General features: G+C 34.4%; 1 protein-coding gene across 1 annotated transcript; it reads right to left on the bottom strand.

Annotated features, from left to right (window-relative positions):
* Window positions 1-922: 922 nt before the first annotated feature.
* Window positions 923-21,350, bottom strand: LOC131155551 (ATP-dependent Clp protease proteolytic subunit 6, chloroplastic). The gene is made up of 9 exons (XM_058108773.1): window positions 21,126-21,350; window positions 20,899-20,960; window positions 20,473-20,542; window positions 16,079-16,280; window positions 15,900-15,965; window positions 6,322-6,462; window positions 4,542-4,595; window positions 3,775-3,867; window positions 923-1,231 (listed from the first exon to the last, which is right to left on the bottom strand). Exons 1-9 carry the CDS (start codon window positions 21,209-21,211, stop codon window positions 1,184-1,186), a joined length of 822 nt encoding a protein of 273 aa, XP_057964756.1. The 5' UTR covers window positions 21,212-21,350; the 3' UTR covers window positions 923-1,183.
* Window positions 21,351-25,427: the final 4,077 nt, after the last annotated feature.

Raw genomic sequence — 25,427 nt, 5'->3', positions numbered from 1 at the left:
GGGAACAAATTGTTGGAAAATACACTGTTAAATCAATCAAAAATTTGTTGATCTTTTTTTTCTAAAATATTTAATGCTATGTGGGGTTGTCCCACATTGAAAAGAGTAGAAAAGGAAAAGTCACTAATAAATGATAAGGTGAAATAATCTCTTAAAGTTGGTTAAGAGATAGTGCTAGGGTGTACTCTAGTGCACCCTAGGACGGTGTTTCGTACTGTCCGCACACGCACACGCGCATGCACTTAAAATTAATTTATATTTTTTATAATATCAAGTGGTGCGATCTGAACTGTATAAATAATCTAACGGTCAGAATAATTGACTTTCCAAAATGTCTCGACTAGGACGTGACCAGGAGACATTGGAAGTGCAACCAAGTCTTCTGAACATGAAAAAATAATTAATTTTCAGAATGTGTCGACCAAGGCTCGAACAAGTCGACGCTTTGCTTTGCGAATGAACAGATGTAACCTTTCGAAAAAGGTATAATTCGATCTGTTTAAAGGCAGAATTCACTCCAAGAATAATACAGAAAATTTCATCACTCTTTTTCCCTCTCTCATATAAAGTCTTCACAATTTATATCTTCAAATCTGGGATCTGTTTTCTACAAAAATAGAATTCCAAAAATTTATTTCAAATTTTTCTAAGAATGTTTATAATCAGTTTTCGTTTGTGTATGACACAAATTGATATCAAATTATATTTTGAAATTCATTGTATCCTTAAAACGTATTTTTTGACTCAATACATACCCAATCTGGTGGGAACAAATAACGTTTTAAGAAAAATAATACTGTAACGTGCCTTGAAACATTTTTTGTTCTGTAGTGTTTTTTGTATTTAATTCTTACAAAACTTACCAAGTAGAAAGCTTAACAAATACCTCCTCAAAAAAATGGATCAAACTTGCAAAGAGATAAAAAGAGAAAAAAAAAATTCACATTTTATACTCCGCCAAATTTACCAGAAATTGAGCCACCAAGTTTCTAACATCGTCCACAACATTACAAAAAGGAAAACAACTTTCAAAAAAAAAAAAAAAATCTACAATGGTGACCACAAAATAACTAGCATACAAATGGAGGCCACCTGCCAAAACATTTTTGTGTAACATTACATGTTTGGATAATGAAGGATGTAAGAGAATGGTATCTTCAAATCTCCTGTGAATGTTTTGAATTCAGTATTCTGTTTCCAACGCTCCATCTATGAGACCAAATTCAATAGCCTGCAAGAGGAAATAGTGGAAAGAAATGGTTAGTTGGTATTCTGCCATGACAAAGTTAGGTTCATTTAGTATCATAGTCAAAATTTAAAACGAAAACTAAAAACTAAAAAAAGATATTTCCAAATCTAAAATAAAAACCTAGTTGAACTCTTGTTCCTTTAATCAAGCTAAAATTTAAAGAATGTTTAAATTAATAACAATGCTAAAAATAAAAATTATAAAGTATTATAATTAAATTATAAATTATTTACAATTATAAAATCAAATTATATTTTAAACTTGTTTTTTAAGTGGCCCAAGAACAATTCTATTGTGCAAGTCAACTGAAAAATGGTAAAAATAATTTTTTGAACAACATTTTTGTCAGAAGTTTGGAAATGTTAAGGATATTTTTTATTTTAATTATATTTTAAATTCACATGGTCATTTAATTTTAATTAATTAAAAATGTTGTATAGAATGAATGATTTAATACGCAAAATTTAATTTTAGATATATTAAAGTAATGTAGTAGATTGCCACAACAACTGAAGATTTTTTCTTTATAGCAAAAGAAAAAATTCATTGGTAGGTCATAAATATACAAACAGCAACATTAACAATAGAAAGAAAAAACTATAAATGTAAACAAATGCATCATAGTATATTGTGGCAAGCAAAAATATAGAAATGATGCCAAACAGCCCCTTAAACTATGAACAAGGCAAGCAAGGTCATTAGAAATCTCAACTGTCAAATGTACACAGGACATGGTGCGAGACGCTTCATTCTTTCTGCAGGTAACAAATCCTTAGGAAGTTTTAGCTGTGATGGCAACTCAAGCATGGGGCAAAGGAGACGTCTATTGTGGATCTAAAGAAGGTGAAGGGCAGTAAGGGTGCTAATGCACGAAGTGTTTGTCAAATTGCCTCAACAGGAGGGAAAAAGGAAGGCTTCATGAATGGGATTAAGAAGGTTTCGTGGGCTAGAATGTTTGCTAAAAATAGACATCAAGAAAACTGTGGTGTTCTCCCTTCTTTTGATTCGAGTGGTGATGAAGCCCTAATTGAAGAAAAGGATTTGGCTGACCCTGAAGCGAAGTGGAATTTTTGCTTAGCAGGGTACTTTGCTGGCAAATTCCCAGGAAAATTCACCCTTAATGATATTGTCTCATCTTGGCATGCTAAAGTTGACATTTACCATCATAAGAGTGGCTGGATCATTTTCAAGTTCTACAAAGAGGAGGACATGTTTCAGGTAGTGCAAGGTGGTCCTTTCTTTGCATATGGAAGGCCTTTGTTTCTTAAAACATTGCCAGACATTTTTCAATTTAATAATGAGGAACTGAGCATCTTGCCTGTTTGGATTCAATTGAAAAACCTTCCTCTTGAGCTTTGGATTCTGAGTGCTCTTGGGAAGATTTGTTCTATGTTAGGAAGGCCTGTACATGCTGATAAACTGATCACCAACAGGGAAAGTATTTCCTTTGCCAGGGTGATGGTTGAGATTGATGTTGCTAAAGAACTGAAGCATAGTGTGAGAGTTCGTATGCCTAATGGACGGACTTTTATTCAAGAGGTTTCTTATGAAAACGTGCCAAAATTCTGTAAGTTCTGTAATATGCTTGGTCACACAGAAGTGAATTGTAAAAACAAGAAAGAACTTGAACAAAGGAAAGGAAAAAAGAAAAAAGAAAAAAGATCTTGATACAATTGAAGAGTCTTTGGATGTAGGCTTGGTCACTTGCAGGTCTAATGACAAGATTAATGCTGATAAGGTTATCGCTGCAGGGTCCTCTGAAGCAGTTAAGGTTAACCCAGCTACTTCCATGCATGGGCGGAGAGAATCTGAATTGTATAGGGAAAAAGGTATTGCTTCCCTTGCTGTTATGGATGAAGCTGAAAAGTTCAAAGAAAAAGGAAAAAGCCCTCTTGTGCCATTGATTGGCAATTCCCATGGGAATGTAATGGTGCAAGATAAAGGGTTTCAGCCAGTGAAAAGGAAGAAAAGGAACAAGGGGTATAGGCCTCCTTGAGCTCATTTGATCTTGCATTCCCTTTGTTTCTGGGGTTTCCCAGATTTGATTGTACTTGGATCTAGGTTTTCCTAGTTTTGTTGCTACTTGATTGTAAGCTTTGTGCCCAAATTTGATTGTACTTGTTTCTAGGTTCTTCCTAGTTTTGATGCTGTTTGTTTTAGATCGGGAGCTTTGGCTTCCCTTCTCGGTGTATTTTTCAGATTTATCTGTACATATTCCTTTGATCAATATAATTTACCCTTTACTGATAAAAAACAAAAAAGGCAAGGGGCTGTGAGCAGCTACTAGGACTGCAACATCATGAATTTTGAAATCAACTGGTCTTTATGTTGGGAATGTCCTTTGATCATTAGGAATAAATAAATACTTTATTATTTAGTTATATTTTTCCCTCAGGGCAGGGTGCCCAGTCCACCCTGCATCTAGGGTGTAGGGAACACATGAGGCTCTTATCAGGGAACTGACATTGCAATTTTTTACCAATATTAAGAGAGAGCAGAGTGTAGAGAGAGAATTGAGTTATTACCTCAGAAACAGACAGGAAGCGGTCCCTTTCTGTGTATTGTTGCACTTTCTCCACAGGTTGGCCAGTAAAAGCAGCATACATTTTGTCAATTTTCTACACCAAAATATCAGGAGAAGAACTAAAGACCAATAGGAGACTTATTTTGATGAAGGAATTGGAAAAACATACAATTTTTTAATAACAGGAAAAACAGACATTTTCATTGTGCTTGAAGCATGAACCTGTGTAAGAGGATATCATTGCTTTGGAAGAGGCGTGTATAATATGATAAGTGAGTCGTGACATTAGTTTGCTATGTCATTGAAATATTTGCATATAGTTGAGAAGTTTACAGCCGGTTTATTTCCTAAAAATGTCACAATTATTGTGGGGAATGAAAGATACTTTACATTAATTAGTGATGATTATATGGAATATTTCATTGAAATACTATATAAATGTTCTTTATTGAAGCTTTGATGGTGATCACAGAATGGGTATGCCAGAAACATTTCTTAAATCTACTTTAACAAAAACCATACCATCAGTCTCCAGCACCCAAGCTTTAAATAATTTTTTTTTTTGCCTGATGACAACCTTTAAACCAACTTTAAGATAACAGTTTTGGTTTTGAAGTCAAGAAAATTTTCTTAAGCAGACCTTTTTCAATTTGGTTGGTTCGTTTGCAAGCAAATTAAACTCCTATCACATAGCAAAAAAAATAAACTCCTATTTAGTTATACCAAGATCATTTAGAGAATGCAATCAGGAATGGAAGAGGGACTAACATGCCGAGATTGAACTGCTTCATTCACCTGGCGCTTCACATCTTCCACATGGCCCTACAAGCACAAAAGTCACAGATCAATACTGTAAAAATGAAGCAAAGTGCTTTTGCAAGATGTGATTAACAAAATTTGTTGAGCTTACTACGTCAACATGCTTCAAATCTAATAACCATCATGTCTCTAAATGATTTAACTTTCACACATGCACATGCAGTTTTATTTCATACCATGAAAGGAAAATGGCAGTCAAATTGTTCATTACTTTTTTTTTTTTAACAAGAAAAGGGTAAAAAAACTGTAAGATTTTGTAGAGATGACAGTTCCAGCATTGCTTCAAATAATTGATTATCTTGAAGGCAAATAGCTGTTGTATTATTAGATCATCCAAGACTGAAAGGTTCATCCATACACCATTGTAATCAAGGTTGTAAAAATCAGGAACCTAAGTGGGATTGCAGGATAGGTTAGCAAGATCAGATCAAGAATTGTAAGATACTACTAATGGTATATATATATATATATAAGAAGCATTTATATGTTATTTTTGATAAATTTAAATATAATAAGCCTGAATAATTATCTAGTAAGTGCTCAAGATTAGGAAAATAACAGTTATCTTATATGATAGAGCCCTCATTTGATAATGAGATCAAGTGTTCAAATTCATTCCTAAATCAAACCAGCTTATAATGAAAAAAAGGAATAAACACTAAAAAAAAAAAAAAAAAAGTACAAAAAACATGATTTTTAACACAAATTAGTCAATAAAAAAGCCTATATAACATGAACGTTTAAAAGAAAAAACAAACAAAAAGCGAACAAGTAACAAAAGCCAAACTGTCTAAGCTAGCTCACTAAAATCTGAGTCAACTTTCAAAGCCACTATTTGGTTAATTTAGTATCGCTAAGATCATCATGGGCAACTTCATGAAGCCCCATCAATAAAATCATCAGTACCATCATCATTTAAAACCACTCAATAAATATCAATCTAAAAATATTTTTTTGAGACCCATTGTGTCGATCATTAGAACATTACTTTTTTTTTGAAAAAAAAATGACATGCAAAATGAATATCTTCCAGTAATTTACCTGGGTAGTATGAAACTATATTGGTAACTTGCAGAACCACAGATGGCCAAGAGGATTACACTTCCAGCCAAGAATTGGGGCCTCATAGTGATTCGTTATGGATTATTTACCTACCTTTCTCAAATAAAATTAATCAATGAAGCTGCCCACCTTTGATTTTCAAATTAAGTCATATGCAAGGCACTGGAGCCGCAAAGCAGCAGTTTTATCCTCTCAAAAATGGCCAGACCGAAAAACTATGAACCAGGGAAATATAACATGAAAATGTGAAATAATGACAAATCAACTATATCAGAGTGGCCTAGTAATAGTAGAGACCTAACGACAAAAATAGTAACGAGGAAACTTTTATAAACCAACAGGCTCATGTGGCACACAATATCTATTTCCTCAATTGTTGGAATCATGTATTTGCATATAATGCAACTATCATTTTGATAAAACTATAGATTCATGCTAAACATACTTCTCAATTGCTCATGTAGCTGATCAGCTAACCTTACTCATCAAGGCATAGCAGTCAATAAAAAATTGCAAAATTCAAAATTGCAGGAAGCCAGAAGCCCAGAACAGTTTGTCAGAATGATCTCCACACCTTGCTTGCAAGTGTAGCAATTAGAATGAAAATTCTGCCACAAGCAATCTTCTGCCAAAAAATTTGAAACTGTACCAAAGAAATGATTCATACCCCACATCCACTCTGTGGTTGATGTATCATAATACGCGCATTTGGCATTGCATAACGCATTCCCTTTTCACCACCAGCAAGAAGAAGTGCTCCTTGACTTGCAGCTACTCCAAAACATATGGTGCCAACCTTAGGCTTTATCTGAATGCGCAAAAAGAGTAAGTACTTGATTGAAATTAGATGGAGATGAAAGAAACAACAAAGGATGCATTCAGAATCTAATGCACAGGATTGTTGAGAGTCTTGAGAATTTATTTACATGCTTTAATGAGCTTTAGTCAACATGTAATCACTGTGTGCACTCCAATTATAGATGAGTATACAAAATATCATAATATGCTTGATTTTCAAAGAATTGATAGAGAACTGATAGCAGCAGGCCGCATGTGGCACACATGAGGTTGGTCACACCCAACATCCAGGTAGAAGATGAAAGACATCCAGCAATGTTCCAATAATTTTATATGTGTGTGTGTGTGTGTGTGTGTGTGAGAGAGAGAGAGAGAGAGAGAGAGAGAGAGAGAGAGAGAGAAAGAGAGATTTTTCAGGGCAAAAGCCTAACACTACTTTTGGTCTGGGGAATGGAATTGAAGAAGGAAAAGAATTGATATAGCAATGGAATCAAGACATGAACAGAATATTGTTGCAATGTGAACTATATTTTGTCATGCAAAATGAACGTCAGAATCTCAATTCAATTCCTTTCCAAGGCTAGATGTTTTTCAACGATGATTACAACAGAATGAAAAATAAGCCATTTTTCAAAGGAAGTGGTTGTTTTTGTTGTGTTGTCACCACCATCATCGACAGTAACACGGCTGAGAGACAGTCAGTTTGCATGTTTTTTTGGAATTCTTATTTGCTGAGGGTTATAATTGTCTTTTAAAAAAGAAAGTCATAAATGGAATTGCTATTCCTACGTGTAAAAGAAGGAATACATTCCTTCAGTGGGGGAATTAGCATTCTGGTCAGAATGTAATTCTAATGTCATTTTATATACCAAAGATGGGAATAGGATTTGGGTCTGAATTTTGATTCCATTCCAGCCCTAACAAATGTACTGCCAAACATGGGAATGAGAATTGGGGTCTGAATTTTGATTTCATTCCAGGCCTAACCAAATGCTATAAATTCTGTTGATGGTTCACCTCCTCTCTCCCTCTTACTCTCCCTCTCTGGGAATTGGGGTCTGAATTATGATTCCATTGCAGCCCTAACCAAATGTACCATAAATCTTGTGAAGCCACCCTCTCTCTCTCAATCTGAATTATGATTCCATTCCAGCCCTAACCAAATGTACTATAAATCTTGTGAAGCCACCCTCTCTCTCTCAATCTCAATTTTAATTCCATTTCAATTTTGATTTTGTTCCAGTGCTAACCAAATGCACTATAAATTGTTTTGATGGTTCACTTCTCTCTCTCTCTCTCTCTCTCTATGGGAATTGGGATCTGAAGTTTAAAATCATTCCAGCCCAAACCAAATGTACTATAAACTTTGATGGTTCACCCCCCTCTCTTTCTCTATAAAAAAACCATATACATATCATTGTAAGAGATAAGGCAGTTATTTGATTGCTTGTCTGTAGTTCTGATTTGGATGAGGCATTTTGTTTGTGGGAGAAAATTCTTGAAGTGCATTGGAGTTAGAACAGGAAAGGATATTCTATTTTCATTTCTGGGTGTTTGCAAAACAGATAGATGGGGAGGATTGTGGAAGGTTAAGAGTCAGATGCAGGCATAAAAGGATTTGAGGTTTGAATATAAAACAATAAGTTTTTGAGTTTAATACTTAATCAGATTAATCCTAGTACGTAAGTGGTACTAAAGGGGAAAAGAATGTAGAATCACCAAAGCATTGCTGCATCGAGCAAATTGTGGTGGATAAAAGAGGTAGAGGATGAGGAAGGGGGAGGGGGGGGGGGGGGGCAGGGGCAACAACAACAAATTTTTAAGTCCCACTAGGTGGGGTTGGCTACATGAATCCTTTTTCGCCAATTCAACCAATCAAGAGCATTTTCCTCTACTAGATCAAGAGCTATTAAATCCTTCCTCACTACCTCATTCTAAGTTATTTTAAGCACAATAATAACAAGCCTTGGGCCCCACTAGGTGGCATTGGCTACATGAATCCTTTTCTGCCAATTTGTCCGATCAAGAGCATTTTCCTCTGCTAGATTAAGAGTATTAAATTCTTCCTCATTACCTCATTTCAAGTTATTTTAGGCCTACCCCTACCTTTTTTCATGCCAGAAACAATAACTAACTTACTCCTCCTCACAAGTGCGCTACTAGGCTTTCATTTCAAATGCTCAAACCACCTAAGACGCCCCACCCTTTTCTTGTCTTCACCGGTGTTATGCCTAATTTATTGTTCACATGCTCATTCCTTAATTTATCTTTTAATGTTATAACACTCATCCGCCTTAATATTTGCATTTCAGCAACTTTTACTTTTTGTACATGCTGTTTCTTAGTTGCTCAATACTCTGAATAGTTGTCTTATAGAACTTTCCTTTTAATTTTAAAGGTATTCTATGATCACACAACATGCCTGATGCACTCCTCCATTTTACCCAACCTGCTTTAATTCTATCTATTACCTCCTCTTCAATTTCCCCTTCACTTGCATAATAGACCCAAGATATCGAAATCCACAAGTGCTATTAATTTCTTGATCATCAAGTTTAGTCTTCTCTCCACTACTCCTTACGTTACTGAAATTACATTTCATATATTCTGTCCTAATTCTACCAATCCTAAAATCTTTAAACTCTAAAGCGGTTCTTCAAAGTTCTAACTTAGATTCCATTCTGATTTCTGCTCCTACTTTCATCAATTAAGACAATATCATTTGCAAACAACATACACCAAGAGATCTCGTTTGGGATATTCTTAGTGAGTTCATCAATCACTAAAAATATATTTTTTGAGAGTGCAATTGTGGAGGAATACACCTGGGTATTTGATTGTTGGGTAAAATAAACTCAGTTCAGCTTTTGTGGGAAGAACCAATACAATCAACCTAATGAGTTGATCTAAGCCGCTACTCCTACCAATAAGGCCAAGGTATCTCTTTAGGTTGAGATCTAGTTCGTTTGCATCATGGCGTATAGCTTATGGTCTTAGGTGGTAAGACAATGATTCCGCCCTAAGACAAACATATAAATCTGGGCCAATCCTAAAATCCATAGAAATGGGTAGCCAAGTGTAGCCTGTGGACGGAGCTATAGGCCAATGAGAAGAAGCGTAAGACAATGAGGAGCAAAGCTTATAAGTGTCATTTTGAGCTACAATAGTGAACATCACGACAGTTCGGACTTGGGTGCTAATTTGAAGGTGTCTTTTTCAATTAAGGGGTTTCATGTTTGAAAATTTATTCTCCAGTATCAGTGACGGTGGTTGCTCAAGTTATATGCAGGTGCATCCACATTTTGGAACTAACACGTCAATTTAGAGACCCCAGATTGATAAAGGAAATCAAAAAGCCATTGGTGGTATCCAGACGAATGGCACTAATAGGCAGCTACTTTTGGCTTGTTTTGAAAGGCAGCTAGTTGAGAGTTGAGTGAGGGTGATGCAATCAAGTTTTGAGATGGGCAATATTTTTAAAGAGCAAAGACTTCATCCATATTTGTGCGTGAAATACTTAAAGAGGAATAATGAAGAGCTTTTCACTTGTGGAGAACTAGATTGATATGAAGCGTGGTTTCAATGATAAGAGTTGTAGGGTGCAGGTTTCAAGGGGGATTAAAAAATAGGGTGACAAGTTGGACATGAAGAGTGGTTTTGGCATTGTATTTGATGATGGATTATTGTTGGCTAAAATTCGTGTTTAGTGTGGTTCTAATTTAGATTTTAGACTCTTCTTTGAATGACATCTCCCTCGTGCCAAAGACTCCGAGACTAGATTTAGATGGGGGTACATATCTTTAAGGATGAATTAAACACTTTCGGTGCCATAGTTGTCAAATCAAGATTTGAATCATGAATCGAAATCCCAATTTCATGAATCAAGAATTGAATCAAATGTAAGATTTGATGCAAAATTTGAAAATTAATTCTAAATGGCATGCATGCTTAAGCAACTAACAAAATGGTAAAATACATTAAAATTTCAACAATGGATTGATCATGCAGCTAATTGGAATAGTGCTTGTCTTTAAAGTAAGTCTATAGTTTCGAGTCCCACATAAAGTATAAAGCATAGAGAAATTAGTAAGTTAATGTGCATATTGCAATTTACAATATATATAAAAATTTCAAAGTTTATGAGTTAAAACTAAAAAGCACTAAGAGTTTAAGATACAATTCAGAGGGGACATAGAAAGAGAGAGAGAGTTCTAAAACTAGAACTTTATGTGTATGGCATAAGTTAGGGTGTACACGGTTCGGTTTGGTTCGGTTATTGCCAAATCCGTCAACCTCACCTCACCTCACCTCTCGGTTTTTAAAACTACTAAACCGCAACCGAACCGTATACCGTCGGTTTAAAACCAAACCAAACCGTTTATTTTACGGTTCGGTTCGGTTTTACCAAATTTCAAACTAACAAAATAAAAAAATAATTACATAAAGCCAAGTCAGGCCACAGCCAACTGGGCCAAGGCTTTGACTACAAAGCCCAGCACGGAAGAGATTAAGCAGATCCAACTTCAATAAATAGGGTGAGGAAACTTTTTTCTTCCCATTTCCAACCAATGTGGGATGGCCAGATCACCAAGATAATGTGGGCGTGACCGTGAGCGACTAGCGTGGGCGACGGGTGTGAGCGTGGGCGTTGCTGTGTGCCTGTGTGTGAGCGTGGGGGTGGAGATGTGGGCATTGGAGTTGCTGTGTGTGTCTGTGTGAGCGTGAGTGTGGGCGTTGCTGTGTGTGACTGCGTTGGCGTGGAGATGTGGGTGTTGGCGACTGGCATAGGCGGTGGGCGTGAGCGTCGTGGAGATGTGGGCGTTGGTGACTAGCGTAGGTGGTGGGCGTGAGCATTGCTAGTGTGGGCGTGAGCGTCGGAGGGCATGGCAGTTGGCACTCGGCACTGTGCAGTGTGCAGGTTACCAGGAGATGGAGAAGATGATGCCTGCTGTGGTAGTAGCACTGTAGTAGGCTGCTATTGGTTCGGTTCTTCCCAATAGCACTCATCCCACATGGCCAAAATGGGAAGCTTCGGTTCTCATTCCTCCTTTATAAAATCCTTCCCCACTCCTTGAGAAAGTATAAGCCAATAATTCAAATTAAAAAAATAATGTAGGTATAATTATTTTTTCCATATGTACTTGTAATCAAAGTTCCCACAGGATATAATTATTTTAAAATTATAATCGGTTTTCGATTTTTACGGTTCGGTTTTTGAGTGAAACCGAAACCGAAACCGAAAATCTATTTTTTATATATTCAAAACCGAAACCGATTACAGAAGCCGAAAAACCGAACCGAAACTTCAAACGGTTAGGTTTTGGTCCGGTTCTCGGTTTTTCGGTAAATTTTGTACACCCCTAGCATAAGTGTAACATGTTTAACAACAAAAACCATTTGTATGTTTTCTTTAAACACAAAAAAGGAGGAATCAAGAAAAATTAATAAAGAATTGAACTTTATACTTTTTTAAGGAAGGTATAATAAAATAAATAAATAACTGAACATTGAGGCGTTTAATAAAAAAAAATCATATTAAATACATATGCTTTCTCTAACTCAAACAACAAGAATGTAAATTAAAACATACAGAAAACTGACAATTTTAAAAAATTAACAAAAGTAACATCTGAATCTAGAGACGATCTTAAAAAAGCAACCACAAGTTCACCCACCCCAGCCAACCAGTTTTCTTCTCAATGGCTGAAGGGTAGACTGCAGAACCGCATACTTTGGTTTTTTTATTCTCTTCTCAATGGCAGAACTCAGAAGTGCAGAATGAGAAGACTAACAAGCTCTTGTGTTCTCTCGTGCAGGACAAAACTTTAGGTAAAGGAAGTAAGGAATGCCTTCATGCAAAAAAAAATAAGAAGAGGAAGCTCAAAAAGGCTTTGGTTGGGTTTTAAGGCAGTCAGATCTGACTGAATCCAGGAGGTGTCCCAATAGAAGCAAATCGCATGATTTGTGCAATTCAATTTGATTCTGCGATTCAGCGAGTGAACCGCTTGATTTACCTATGATTCAAAGCACACTACATTTCACCCATGAGATTCGACTTGAATTGAGACTTAGTTGATATGAATCGTACGATTCTAACTATGTTTGATGCTAATAATCGTAAGGCAAGGAGGAAACAAGAGAATTATCTCAATAGGAATGACACACCACCAACTTACAACTCCCTAGTGATGAGGATTGATGAAAAGGATAATGATGTTCAAGATCTCTTGGATAAGATAGGCTTGACTTTAACGGCTTAAGCTGGATTGCAGTAAAAGCAAGGATATATATGATAAGGAAAAGAGTAGATTTAGGACCATAGAAGGGGAGTCTAGGGAATTTCAATCACAATAGGCGTACAAATCAAGCAGTTCACTCGCTTGCACCAGTAATGGTTGAACTTGCTAGCAATATAAATATGAGCTTCCATGGTGTATGTTGTTTGCAAATGATATTGTTTTAATTGATGAAACTAGATGTGGAGTAGAATTGAAGTTAGGATTATGGAAAGAAGCTTTAAAATCTAGGTTAATAAGCCAAAATATATGATGTAATTTCAATCATGGTAGGAGGAATATTGGAGAAAATATTAAACTTGATGGAAATGAATAACACCAGTAGATTTTTCAATACCTTAGAACTATTATGCAAGTTGAAGGAGAAAGTGAGGAAAAAAATAAAATGTAAGGTTGAAGCAGGTTAGGTAAAATGGAGAAGTGATTCAAACATATTGTGTGATTGTGTAGAATATCCTCAAAATTAAAAGTTTTATAGAACAGCTGTAAGACCAGTTATGTTATATGGATCAAAATGTTGGGCAACTAAATTAATAGTTAGGCACCAATCATGGGCTATTCCCTCTAACAAATTCAGCGTTAAATCCTTAGCATCTCATTCCAAGTTATTTTAGGCCTACTCCAATGCCCCTTCTACTATCCCTCATAGTAATTAACTCACTCCTTATCACTAGTGCACTATCTGGCTGTGTTGCTCATGCCCAAACCATCTAAGTTGTCCTTTCCTTATCTTCTACAGGATCTACGCCTAACTTACCACGAATATTCTCATTCCTTTCATTTATATTTTAACGTTATACCACTCATTTAACTTAGCATTCTTATATCAACAACTTTTACTTTTTGAATATGTTGTTTTTTAGTTGCTCAACATTCTAATCCATATAGCATACCCACTCTTATAGTCATCCTATAGAACTTCCTTTTCTTTTTTAATGGTATTCTACAATCACACAAAAAGCCCAAAACACTTCTCCGTTTTACCCGACTTGCTTTTTACTCTACATATTACATTTTCTTCAACTTCTCCTTCAGCTTGCATAATTGACCCAAGGTGTCAAAATCAGCAAGTGCTATTGATTTCTTGACCATCAAGTTGAATCTTTTCTCCAATATTCCTCTTATTATGACTGAAATTACGTTTTCATATATTCTGTCTTATTTCTACTAATTCTAAAACCTCTAGATTCAAAAGTTTCTCTCCATAATCCTAACTTAGATTCCACTCCACCCTAATTTCATGAATAAATAAAATATCATCTCCAAATAACACACACCATGGAACCTCATTTTGGATACTCCTAGTAAGTTCATCCATCACCAGGGCAAAAAGATAAGAGTTGAATTGATGTACACCTATTGTGATTGGAATTTCCCTAGCGTCTTTGCCTATAATCCTAACGCTTGTCATTATTCCATCATACATATCCCTAATACCGTCAGTATACGTACTACATACACCCTTGTATTCTAAAACTCACCGTAGAACTTTTCTATAAACCCTATCATATGCTTTCTCTAAGTCAATAAAAACCATATGCAAGTCCCTTTTCTTTTTCCTAAACTTTTCCATTAATCTTAAAAGATATATAGCTTATATAGTATATCTCCCAAGCATAAAACCAAATTGATTTTCTAAGACCCTTGTTTCTAATCTTAATCTTTGTTCAACTACCCTTCCCCATAGTTTCAAACAATGCACCAAATAGAAAGACAGTTACTATTATGGCAATAAAAAGGATATGGGTACAAGTAAAGGTAACTTGGAAAGAGATAGTCAATAAGCATTTAGCAGCCCTCAAATTGTCATAGGAAATTGCCCAAGATTGTGTAAATTGTTAGAAAAAGATTCATGTAGCCGACCCCACCTAGTGGAACTTAAGGCTTGTTGATGATGATGTTGTTGTTGTTGCTGTATTGTAGTAAGAATAAGATAAAAAGGTCAATAGGAGTTATGTCACTTAGTGATGGGAGTTGTTTTCAAGAAGGGCTTCCAAAATAAGTTGCAATAGATTTTTATTTCTTCTTTTTTTTTTTTCAAAAAAAAAAAAAAAATCACAAGGACTTGTTCTCCTTTTATCTCTCTTAATTTTCTTTTGCTATGAAGAAAAAAAATCTTCATAATTGGGTGTGTTACATGGAGAACGAGCTTTGTCTTGATCTTTTTATGAACAAAACTTCTTGCTTAGTAATCCTAATTTTGACTTTCCTTTGAGGCTGTTCTTTCTCGATCATAAAATGTTCTTTCTTGATTACAAAATGGTCAAGTTTAGTGATTCTCTTGCTTCTATGTGGGATTTTTTCAGCTGGCTGCCTTGCATAAATATGTTTTTCAAACTTCTAGAGGGATCGGTAGACAGGTAGGTGCTGTTGGCCTGATCTTTTGATGCATCTTTTTTATTGCTCCTTTTCTTTTTCTCTTTCTTTTATTTTGCTTTATCCTAGGAAGATCCCTTATCCTCCTCTTTGTTATTCTCTACTTCTCAAAATAAATATTCCTTTACCCTTAAAAAGGAGGCCATGCTACCAAATACACAGCCGTGAAACTCATGTCATCACATGTACTCAACATCTTATTTGTCTCATGGCATGATTTACAGCAACAATTAGTTGAGAAGATTTCTCCATTCTTAGTTGTTCAAATGGAAGCTAATTTCCTTCTGAAAAAGATACATCCTTTTCACAATAGTAACCATTTTTTGCATGATTGAGGAGACAACAAGTTTCTATCAGTTGCATGTCCGATCTGCATTGTACATGCACATTCATTTAATTATAGAAAAGAAAGAACAAATCACAGACAACACATACACAGAGAGACGAGGGACAAAAAAGAAAGAAACCAAATAAGGGATATGCTAGCTGGATAATACCATCATATACCTAAATAGCATAACTGACTAAATAGTATAATTGAAAGTTCATTAAAGTAAATGTTAATTCAATGCATTTTTGTGGTAGGAAATGAGTGAGAACCAATCACAAGGGAATGTTTATTTTTACACAAACTTTCTCCTGATACTAAAGTACAATATCAATCTCACAAATACGTGCAAGTTTACAAGGATACAATAAGTGCAGAAAAAAATAATAATAAGACAAGTAAAAAAGGAGAGGAATGAAAACTGAAAAGATAAATCCGCAATCTTACCCAAGACATGCAATCATAAATTGCCAACACAGAATAGGTGCTTCCTCCAGGGCAATTCAGATAAACCTATGGCATGGGACATCAACAAAAACTATAAGCAGTCGAGCTTTAACATTGCTTCTAGCCCCGACGTCAGAGTTGCAACAATGTAAAAATTTTAAAAATATGTACAAACTCACCAGAATATCTGCATTTTCATCAATGGTTGCCAGAGTTACAAGCTGTGATATAACCCGCTGAGCCACTTGTGAGTTGATTGGTTGCCCAATAAAGATTATGCGATTCCTGAATAACACAGATGAAAGATCCAAAGGCCCTCCAGGCGTTATAACAGCTGGCATAATTGGAGGATTCGCTCCTTTGGCTTCTATTGTACCATAGCTGTGCTTAAACAACACATAACAGACATTAATTAGGGTAAACATGGTATGTGGTTAATCAGAAAACATTTTAAAATAAATATAAGAAACATAAAACAGGATAACAGACCATGGAAAAATTGAACACAGTAATAAAACATGGAAGTGCAAAAACAAATTGTGTTCAATTAGTTTGTCATGATTGCTGATAAAACCAAAGCATAGCAATAATACTCTTACAGAACTCAATTCCAAGTTTAATAAATGCTCAACTATGATTATCCATTTCCAGAATTAGAAATAAACTTTGGCAAAAGTGCTGGCAGATTGAGAAAGCTTGAGGAATTTCCATTTAGTAAGAATCCAGCGAGTGTATACAAACACTTCAGGTCAAAGAATTCTTCCTAAACCAGCTCCTTCCTTGGCCTTACTCTAGCTCCTCTTTTGCCAAGTGGGAACGTCACCCTTGAGAGCCAAAAAAAAAAATGCAAATTTTGATTTGTGAAAGTCCCTTGAAAAGTTTAGATATTAGAAAATGTTTGTTTTAGTAATCTTTTCTTCTGTAGAAAATCAGTTTTGAAAAATTATGATTTTGAAAGCTATGGCCCAAAAATTTATATTTGGATTCTTCTTTTCAAAAAAGAAATTAAGTTGTCTTCTGCAAACTTGTATTCAAAAATGGGTTTTGATAATTAAATTTGAGTTTAGTTTTTTTATGTGAAATAAGAGAATGTGTTTGGATAATTCAAAACATACTTTTCTTCTTCTCCTTTCTCATTTTTTGGGCAGCCAACATCTGGCATTGGTGGCAGTAGCGGTGGCAGACTCCTTATAGTATCCTAAAATTGAGGGTGTTTTTAGGATACAATCATTAACAGTTTTTGCAAAATGACACTAATCAAACATATTTTTTGTGTGCATTTCTTGTATTCCTTGTGTTCAGATGAAGAAAATTGTACCAGAAGCTTATAAAAACAGACCATAGGTTTCAAAATGTTTTAAGGTTAATGATCGCTTACTACTCCTAGGTTATGGAAGCCAAGTGATAGAAAACCTAACATGAGCCATCACATCTAACCTACTAAACTTAATGGCAGGAGCCTTCATTAACTTGAACTATTACTATGGTAAACCTCCACTTCAAGGTAATGAAGATGAAATGGTTGGAACCCTGATACCAGCACTAATCAACACACTTGAGTGCTAGGAATCCCAACTTGGTTGTAGACCATCACCCTTATGTTGTGCAAGCCAATTGATAGGAACCCCAATCACGGGTCATCATCTCTAACTAATAAAACCATAGGTGATTATGAATTCTCATTTCTTTAGAAGAGGGTGGGGATGAGTGGTATAATGTTGAAAGATGAAAGGCGTGAACATATTCCTCGTAAGTTAGTTCATAATTGTAGCTCTTATAGAAGATAAGATAAGGGAGGGATGACTCAAATGATTTGCTCATCTACAATGAAGGCTAAATAGTGCACCAGCAAAGAGGAGTAAGTTAGTAAGCTAGTTACTATAAGGGGCAGTAAAAGGGGTAGGGGACTAGGCATAGACCTAAGATAACTTGGAAGGAAATAAAAAGGATTTAATAGCCCTGAATTTTTCTGAGGAAATTTCCCATGATCTTGTAAATTGGATGAAAAGGGCTCATGTAGTCAACCCTAACTGGTGGGACTAAAGGCTTGGTTTGTTGTTGTTGTCATTGATAGGGGGTTATAAACAGGATAAGAAATCCTCATTTCACAAAATGAAAATAAAAATGAAAATTAGAACTAAAACAAGTACAAAACAAAGAAACCCAAAAGCTAGGCTAAAAGAGCAAATCAATATCACTGAATATCAAAGAAAGCCATATTACCAAACCAATGAGAAGCAAACACCCACAAAGAAGCCAAAAACAGTCTTTTCCCAAATAAGATCTAAAGATGAAGCTTGATCATGAAAAATCTTATCGTTCTCTCCACAACTAAAAACCTCAAATAATTGCATAAACAGCAGACTGCGACAAAGCTTTGCTTTTCTTTCATTTCACAAAGCCAACAAAAGAAACAACAAAAACACTTCCAAAGTCAAAAGGACAAATCCAATATTCTTCAATCAAATTAAAAAGCTTACCCCAAATTAAAAAGCTTACACGATTAACTCCAAGCCAATGAACACAAGTCATAAATTATACATGTTTTCAATTATCAAAACCCATTTTTGAATACAAGTTTGCATAAGACAACTTAATTCCATGAACCGTGTCACGACTGACGAGTAGGTGCTATCAAAATGACGTCGCGTTATATCTTAGTTTAATTACGAAAAGACCACAAGTCATAAATTGCCATCGTTTTTAAGTCCAGCATAGTTCAATCAAACATGTATAAAAGCATTTAAATGAAATCCTAAGCATGTTCCTACCCTTTAACCAAGGAAATTAAACCCCAAAACTTAAGTTTACATACTGATAAACATCCAAGTCAAGTCAAGACAAATGAATGAACCAAAGAAGCACTCCAAAACCCTATTTATAGATCTAAAAAGGGCTCTAGGTCAGGGTTCAGCATTAAAGCCAAGTAAATGAACCAAGGCTCTAGAAGAGTCCCAGAGTTAACACAATTAACAATATGAAAAGATCTTACTTTGCAAAGGCAGCCACCCCAAGGTGAGTAAAACACAGAAAATCAGCGAGAACAAAAAAAGAAACTAAAAGGAAACCTGAAAGCACCCAAGGCACAAGGCTATGTGCTGGGGCAGCACAGAAACGTGGATTTTTGCTTAAATGTCACTCATTTTCTCATGTTTTCATCCCTAATTTAGCCTCTTGTAATTAAACTAATACAAATAGGGTTTTCAAGCACATAAGAGTTTAGCCCAAGAGCAACCAGGCAATTGTGTGCATGGCCGGATATGGGCTTGAAAACGATAAACCAATATGAGGCGTGCAAACAAGACTTCCTTTTAACATTCTTTGGTTTCTGTAGTTGAGACAAGCCCAGACTAGTTAAAATACAGCAGACTCCCCCACATACTCAGTCTGAGACATCACCCCATGATTTACTTACAGATAATTACACTTTCACCTTTAAAAGAAACTGCCTGTGTTAAGCACTTTCTAGTTTTTCAATTGTTGGTGAGTGGCTAGGACATCTATTTCTGTTTTTCTTCCACCAATAAAAACTTATCCTAACACAAGAAAACATTACCCAGTGGACTTCCACAAACAACAGTTCGGATATACATCCACCTTTATTATGCAATAAACAAGCAATATGACCTTAAACTTCTGATAACTAAGTTGATTTACAGTCTTCCTAAAGTTCCTTAAGCTACAGGAGCTAAACTTGAAGTTAAAATGTAAAACTAGAGTATTCTTATATGAAATGTATTGCTTCATATCATGCAGGCAAAGTGGTTACAACTGCTAAAGATGAAATGCTAATTTCCCATATACCTAAAAATCAAACTCAGCGTCAAAATGAGGCTCTTATTAGTAATTAGACATTGCACTTTCCTTGTTGATTCCATGCTTAAATAAATTTTGAAAGCAAAACTAAATGCTCCATCCATTCAGATTAAAATCAACCCCATCACAGTTCAGTCAGTAATCAATTTGGGAGAAAACCTCTTTTACACCCAAAAGAAAAATTGTTGGTGACTTTCTTTTCTTATCAAAACAACTATAGCATGTTTATTTTCTTATTTATTCATATTTAAAATTAACCTATATCAAATCATAATATTTTTATTAATATAATATTTTCTTATAGCATAGAGCTGGTGATCAAGTTAGTTAACAGTAAATCAACCTTATTAGTGGCCCAAATCAAGTTCAGGTTCATGAAATGCGAGTTGGACCATGCCATCTGTGTTATCACTTCTCACGAACTACTTTTATATATTGGTTTATCTTTGTATCTGCTGTCCAAACAGAAAGAAATGGAATACTAGTTTTGTGTAACCAACCCAAATAGATTGGAAATATATTACATAAGTGTGATATTGCTGATGTTAATATTAACAGTAACAGTAACAGTGATAAGAGCCTAGGTCAATTGAAGAGAAATAGTTTATTGTGCAATTAAAATTTCTCCAAGTGAAGTTATTACTTGAGAGGCGGCACACAATATGCAATAAATGAACAAACAACTATAATTTTAGCTAATCGTCAATTAACTAACCTTACATTTTTCTTTCACAAAGAAAGTATAGCAGCAATTTACCTCAAATTTCTAGCATGGCGATCCTGCTCCTCAAGCTTTAATGGTAACCTGCAATTTCTTCTGGATAATCCTGGCAGCAGCACAACATCAACTCCAATAATTACCAACATAATACGTAATCTGGTATTATATCCCTCGTGTACTCGCTTTCTTATTTCAATTAAATTCCAATTTCTTATTTCCCAATAAAATTCCAGTTACCAACCAAAAAAAAAAAAAAAGAAAAATGCACACACACCATAGATTGAATCTAAGTTTTTGCTATCAAAACATGAATGGAACAACATCTACATTCAATCAACAAAATGAACTGTCAACTCAGACTAACCCACCACAAGTTGCAGCAAAACTCACTATATATTTGAAGCGAGTAAATAAATGAATGTTTCGAAAATAATCAGAAATTCGCATTAAATTCGAAATTACCAGTTCTAGAAGCAACATTGTATGGATCTCCCAAGGCGGAAACTACTGACTTGGTTGAACTTCTGTAAATGAAAATGAGAATTCTTAAAAAGAGCACCAGATATTCGCGATTAAAGTTTAACTTCTTGAACTGATAAAATGAAAAAAAAATTAAATCATATATATATATATATATATATATAGAGAGAGAGAGAGAGAGAGAGAGAGAGAGAGAGAGAGAGAGGCACCTGTGAGGAAACAATGGAACGGAAGATGCTCTGGTACGAAAAGCGATAGAGAAACTCGGGGACGCTGAGAAAACTGATGATACCATTTCGCAACGGGAAAGAGGAAGGGGGGGTTTTGAAGTTGAGCTATGAGGCAACTTCAATGGCTGAAAAATACACTTTATTCACCAGAAAATCAAATTACGAACTTATGCTGGACTTAAAAACGATGGCAATTTATGACTTGTGGGCTTTTCGTAATTAAACTAAGATATAACGCGACGTCGTTTTGATAGCACCTACTCGTCAGTCATGACACGGTTCATGTAATCTTGGGTCATGGTTTCCTCGTAAATTTTTTTTTTTTTAAAAGAAGTTCAAAAGAAAGAAAAAATCAAATAAAAAATCAAATGTATTTTCTTTTTGAGAACTCTGTGACAGTTGTTAATTTGATCACACCATTTCGCACCCGCAGCCTTATTATTTTTTTCAAAGAATTTTGTGAAATTTGTTAATTTATTTTGTTAGAAATAGAGTTACAAATAAGCTAATTTGGTGCATAATTTGATAATAATTCATTGGAACTCGTTCCGTAAAATAAATGAGTCAATGTTTATTTTAAATTTTGAATTCAAAAACTAAATGAGTCAAGCCTGAACTAGACAAAACTCAATTTGTTAAATCCACGAGTAAACTCATTTAAGTGGCTCAAATAAGACACATGTTTAACATGCTTAAGAGTTAACTTATGAGTTAAGTTCATTAACTTTCTAATATATTGCATCAAAAATAGATATGTCTATTAGGAAGCTCGTTAATTTATATATTTCATTGAGAGTTTATCTCAAATTGACATTATGCTATTTTTCTCTTTAATCATCACCAATCATGTTATTATTTATATTTTAAAAAAATTTATCAATAGAAGAGAGTAAAATTCAAATTCAAATATTAGGGTTCATTTGGTATTATGGTTAAAAATTTGAGATATGAAAACTAGAAACGAAATCAAAAATTATAAATTAAAACTAAAAAACTGAAAACCAGCAATCTCTTTGGTTAGTATTTATTAAACTAATACAAATTAAATACTTAGTTAAAAAATGCTCATTTTCATCTTTAAATCAAAAATATTATAAAAATATGATTAAAATAATAAAATTATAAAAAATAAACATTAAAATATTACTATGATAAAAATAAAATTTATTACAATTATTTTACTTAATTGTTCTACTTTTAAAATTTACTTTACAAAAAAAAAATGTATTGGACATGACAATTTAAAATTCGTAAAAGTATTTTGTAATTGGCTTTATTATTTTTTAAAAAAATTCATGTTTATTTTTCTTTTAATTATATTTAAATTTATATGATTATTTAATTTTAATTTTAATTTATAAGTGTATAAAATGAATAATTTAATCCAAAAAAATTATTTTTAAATATTAAAATTTTTGACAATAGATTGCCAAAATAACTTAAAATCATAACAAACAATTTTTTCAATTTTTTTGAAACAACTGAAAATCGGCAACAGAAACAGAAAACAGATAACATAAACAAACACGATTTTATAATATGTTTTTTCACTGTGGAGAAATGGAAACAAAAAATAAGAAACAACAATGATACCTAACACGCCTTTAAATTATGTTTGAATAAGTAACTTTTGATTTAATTTTAAAAATTCATAGTTTTTAATAAGATTAGTCTTGACCCGTTTAGTCTCATTTTAAGGTCGATTAATAAATGAGACACCCAAAATAATATGGGCTTATATAACCAAAAAAAAAAAAGACATTTTATTTATTTCATGAAAATACAAATACAAAAAAAAGGAAATATAAGAAAAATAAAAAATGTAGGGAAAAGGGGAAATGCGGAGATTTAAATTTCACATAACAATAAAAAAATAAAAAAAATAGAAAAAAAATACAACAAAAAAGAATAAAAGAAGAGGAGGTGAGCTAGCAATCTTTGAAGCTACAATGATTTTGAACTGCAAAGAAAGGAAAAAAAATTAGACATGTGCAAAAATAAAAAATAAAATTGATTGACATGATTGGTCAAATTATCAATTTGTGTTAAATTTGATTGATCAATTAAAAATTGACTGATCAAATCGAATTTAATCTAAATTGATTCTTCAAGTTTATAATTAGTGGGCTCAAATGAGAGAAGAAAGACACAGAAAGCAATCGTGAGGAAAGTTAGAGAGTTCTCAAGAAGTTGAGACTGAAGAATTGGAGAAGCTGTGGAAGGCTGGATTGAGAGTTTGAAGGTTGCTAAAGGTCAGAATTTGGGATTAAGGAGCTAAGCCACAACCAAAGGAAAGCGAAAAGACTGAAGGAGTTGAAAATCGGAGGTTAGTTCTGATTTATTTTATGTCTTGTTTTGTTTTCATGTACGACTTTCATAAACAAAAAATGTTTTTTCAATTTAAAAAAAGGTTCCAAAATTGACCTATTGATTTGGTCCATCAATTCAGATCTGATCCATCCTCTTCACTTATATGTATATATATATATATTGTAGAGACTTGAAAAATTATAGCAATTAAATAATAAAGGAGAGAAAAAAGGAAATTTTTAAAAAAGGGTCACAGCAGCTCCTCGTTGACAAACGCGAAGTGGCTTATTAAGATTGTCGACGGAGACACGTGTCTCGTTGACGGTGAATTACCAAGAGGGCTATTTCAGGGCCTGAAATTCGTCGACGAGGGTTATGAGTTCATCAACGAACTCTCTTCTTGATCTCGTTGACGAAGTGACGTGTCTCGTCGACGAAGGCAGGGGTATAAATAGCTCAAACCCTGGTTTTTGGGTGAGAAATTTTGCATATGGAGTCTCTCTCTCTCTATATTTTTGCCCTCCTCACCTTCTCTCCTTGATTCCAGCCCCGTTCTTCGCCAGATTGATGATCCAAAGCCGCCACATCCCTCTTGGGAAGATTCTCTTCACATCTGTTGGAGTGATGTGTAGGTCAGGCTAACTTGGAAACCATCACAAAATTTAGGTAAGTTAGTTAATTTTGATTTTATTGGGCATTTGGAGTTTCTATTCTGAGAAGAATATGTTAGGAAAGCAAATACTAAAATTTTGTTGGGGAAAATGTTAATTTTAGGGTGCTGTGCTGGGAACACTGCAAGTGTAGGAATTGGGGGTTTTGTGGGTTTCTCAGTAAGTCAAGTAAGGAGATAAACTAAGTCAGAATCTTCCATGAAATTATGAATTATTTTACAGCATTAAATTTCAGAAAATAAAAATATTATATAATTATGTTTGGGAAATACTGTTATGAATAGAGATATGTTTTAAACGTGTTTTATTAGAAAATATGATTTTGGAACAGATTTTACATTCAGGAGGTTACCCTATTTCTGTGTGGCATGAGTTTAATTTTCATATAATATGTATATCAGAATAGAATGTTTTTCCCAGATCAAGCATGATATGATAGTTTTCATGGCAATTATAAAACAGTACAAGAATCATGATTTTACATATTTAATCAGTACAGAAAATGTTAGCTTTGGTGTAATCCCAAGATGGTGGGTGAATTGGGTATTTAAAAATTATCGCCTAGGTCAATCGGTTTAACAGCAGTATTATACAACTTAGGGTTAGTCTATACGATAAATAAATAAACATACACGTGCAATAAAAGTAAAGTGCGGAAAAGTAAATAATACACGCAATATGTTATCGAGGTTCAGCCAAATTGCCTACGTCCCCGCCTTGGCTACACTAGTACAAAGATTCCACTACGGCTCACTTAACGGGTGGAGCGGCACCGGTTATAACCAAGTCAATTCAAGGGGCTAATCTCAACCAACACGCTTTACCAGGATGACACATCTAACTTTCATAACCGGGTCTAAGCCAGTTCGGGACTATTCCGCAAAACTAGTCTCCCTCTTCAGGCTTGTGCCTGAAATATAGCTAATGTGTATAAAATTTGTACACGGAAATACATTTCTTACACAAGCAGGTATGTACACTAGTATAGCTTAAGCAATAATGCAAGCACGTATGATATGTAAATATACTCAGTACTCTAATGTGTGCTACACACTCAATCAAATATAGATTATCAGTCCAAATCTAGAGTGTATATCAAAGTAAGATTTGAAACACAATATGTGAAAAACATAAGATCGGATTAAGGTTTCAAATATGCTTAAGCAAGTTGATTAAAACAAACTCAACAAGATATTCTCAATGTACTAAGCACAAGGAGTGTTTGAAGACAAGTTTCGAAAATGATTTTGCACACAAAAAATATAGGCTTAGGTGTCTTGTAATAACTATGCAAGAACCA

This window comes from Malania oleifera, chromosome 5 (genome assembly GCF_029873635.1).
Source record: "Malania oleifera isolate guangnan ecotype guangnan chromosome 5, ASM2987363v1, whole genome shotgun sequence".
Classification (NCBI taxonomy): Eukaryota; Viridiplantae; Streptophyta; class Magnoliopsida; order Santalales; family Ximeniaceae; genus Malania; species Malania oleifera.
This window is presented reverse-complemented; position numbering and strand designations above follow the sequence as displayed.

Excerpts from the sequence above, each read along its gene's own strand:
- LOC131155551 (XM_058108773.1), bottom strand. The coding sequence starts at position 21,211 with ATGGTATCATCAGTTTTCTCAGCGTCCCCGAGTTTCTCTATCGCTTTT. Across the intron at positions 16,281-20,472 it reads CGCCATGCTAGAAATTTGAG|CTATGGTACAATAGAAGCCA; the intron begins GTAAATTGCTGC and ends GTTTAAGCACAG. Across the intron at positions 15,966-16,078 it reads ATGAAAATGCAGATATTCTG|GTTTATCTGAATTGCCCTGG; the intron begins GTGAGTTTGTAC and ends CCCATGCCATAG.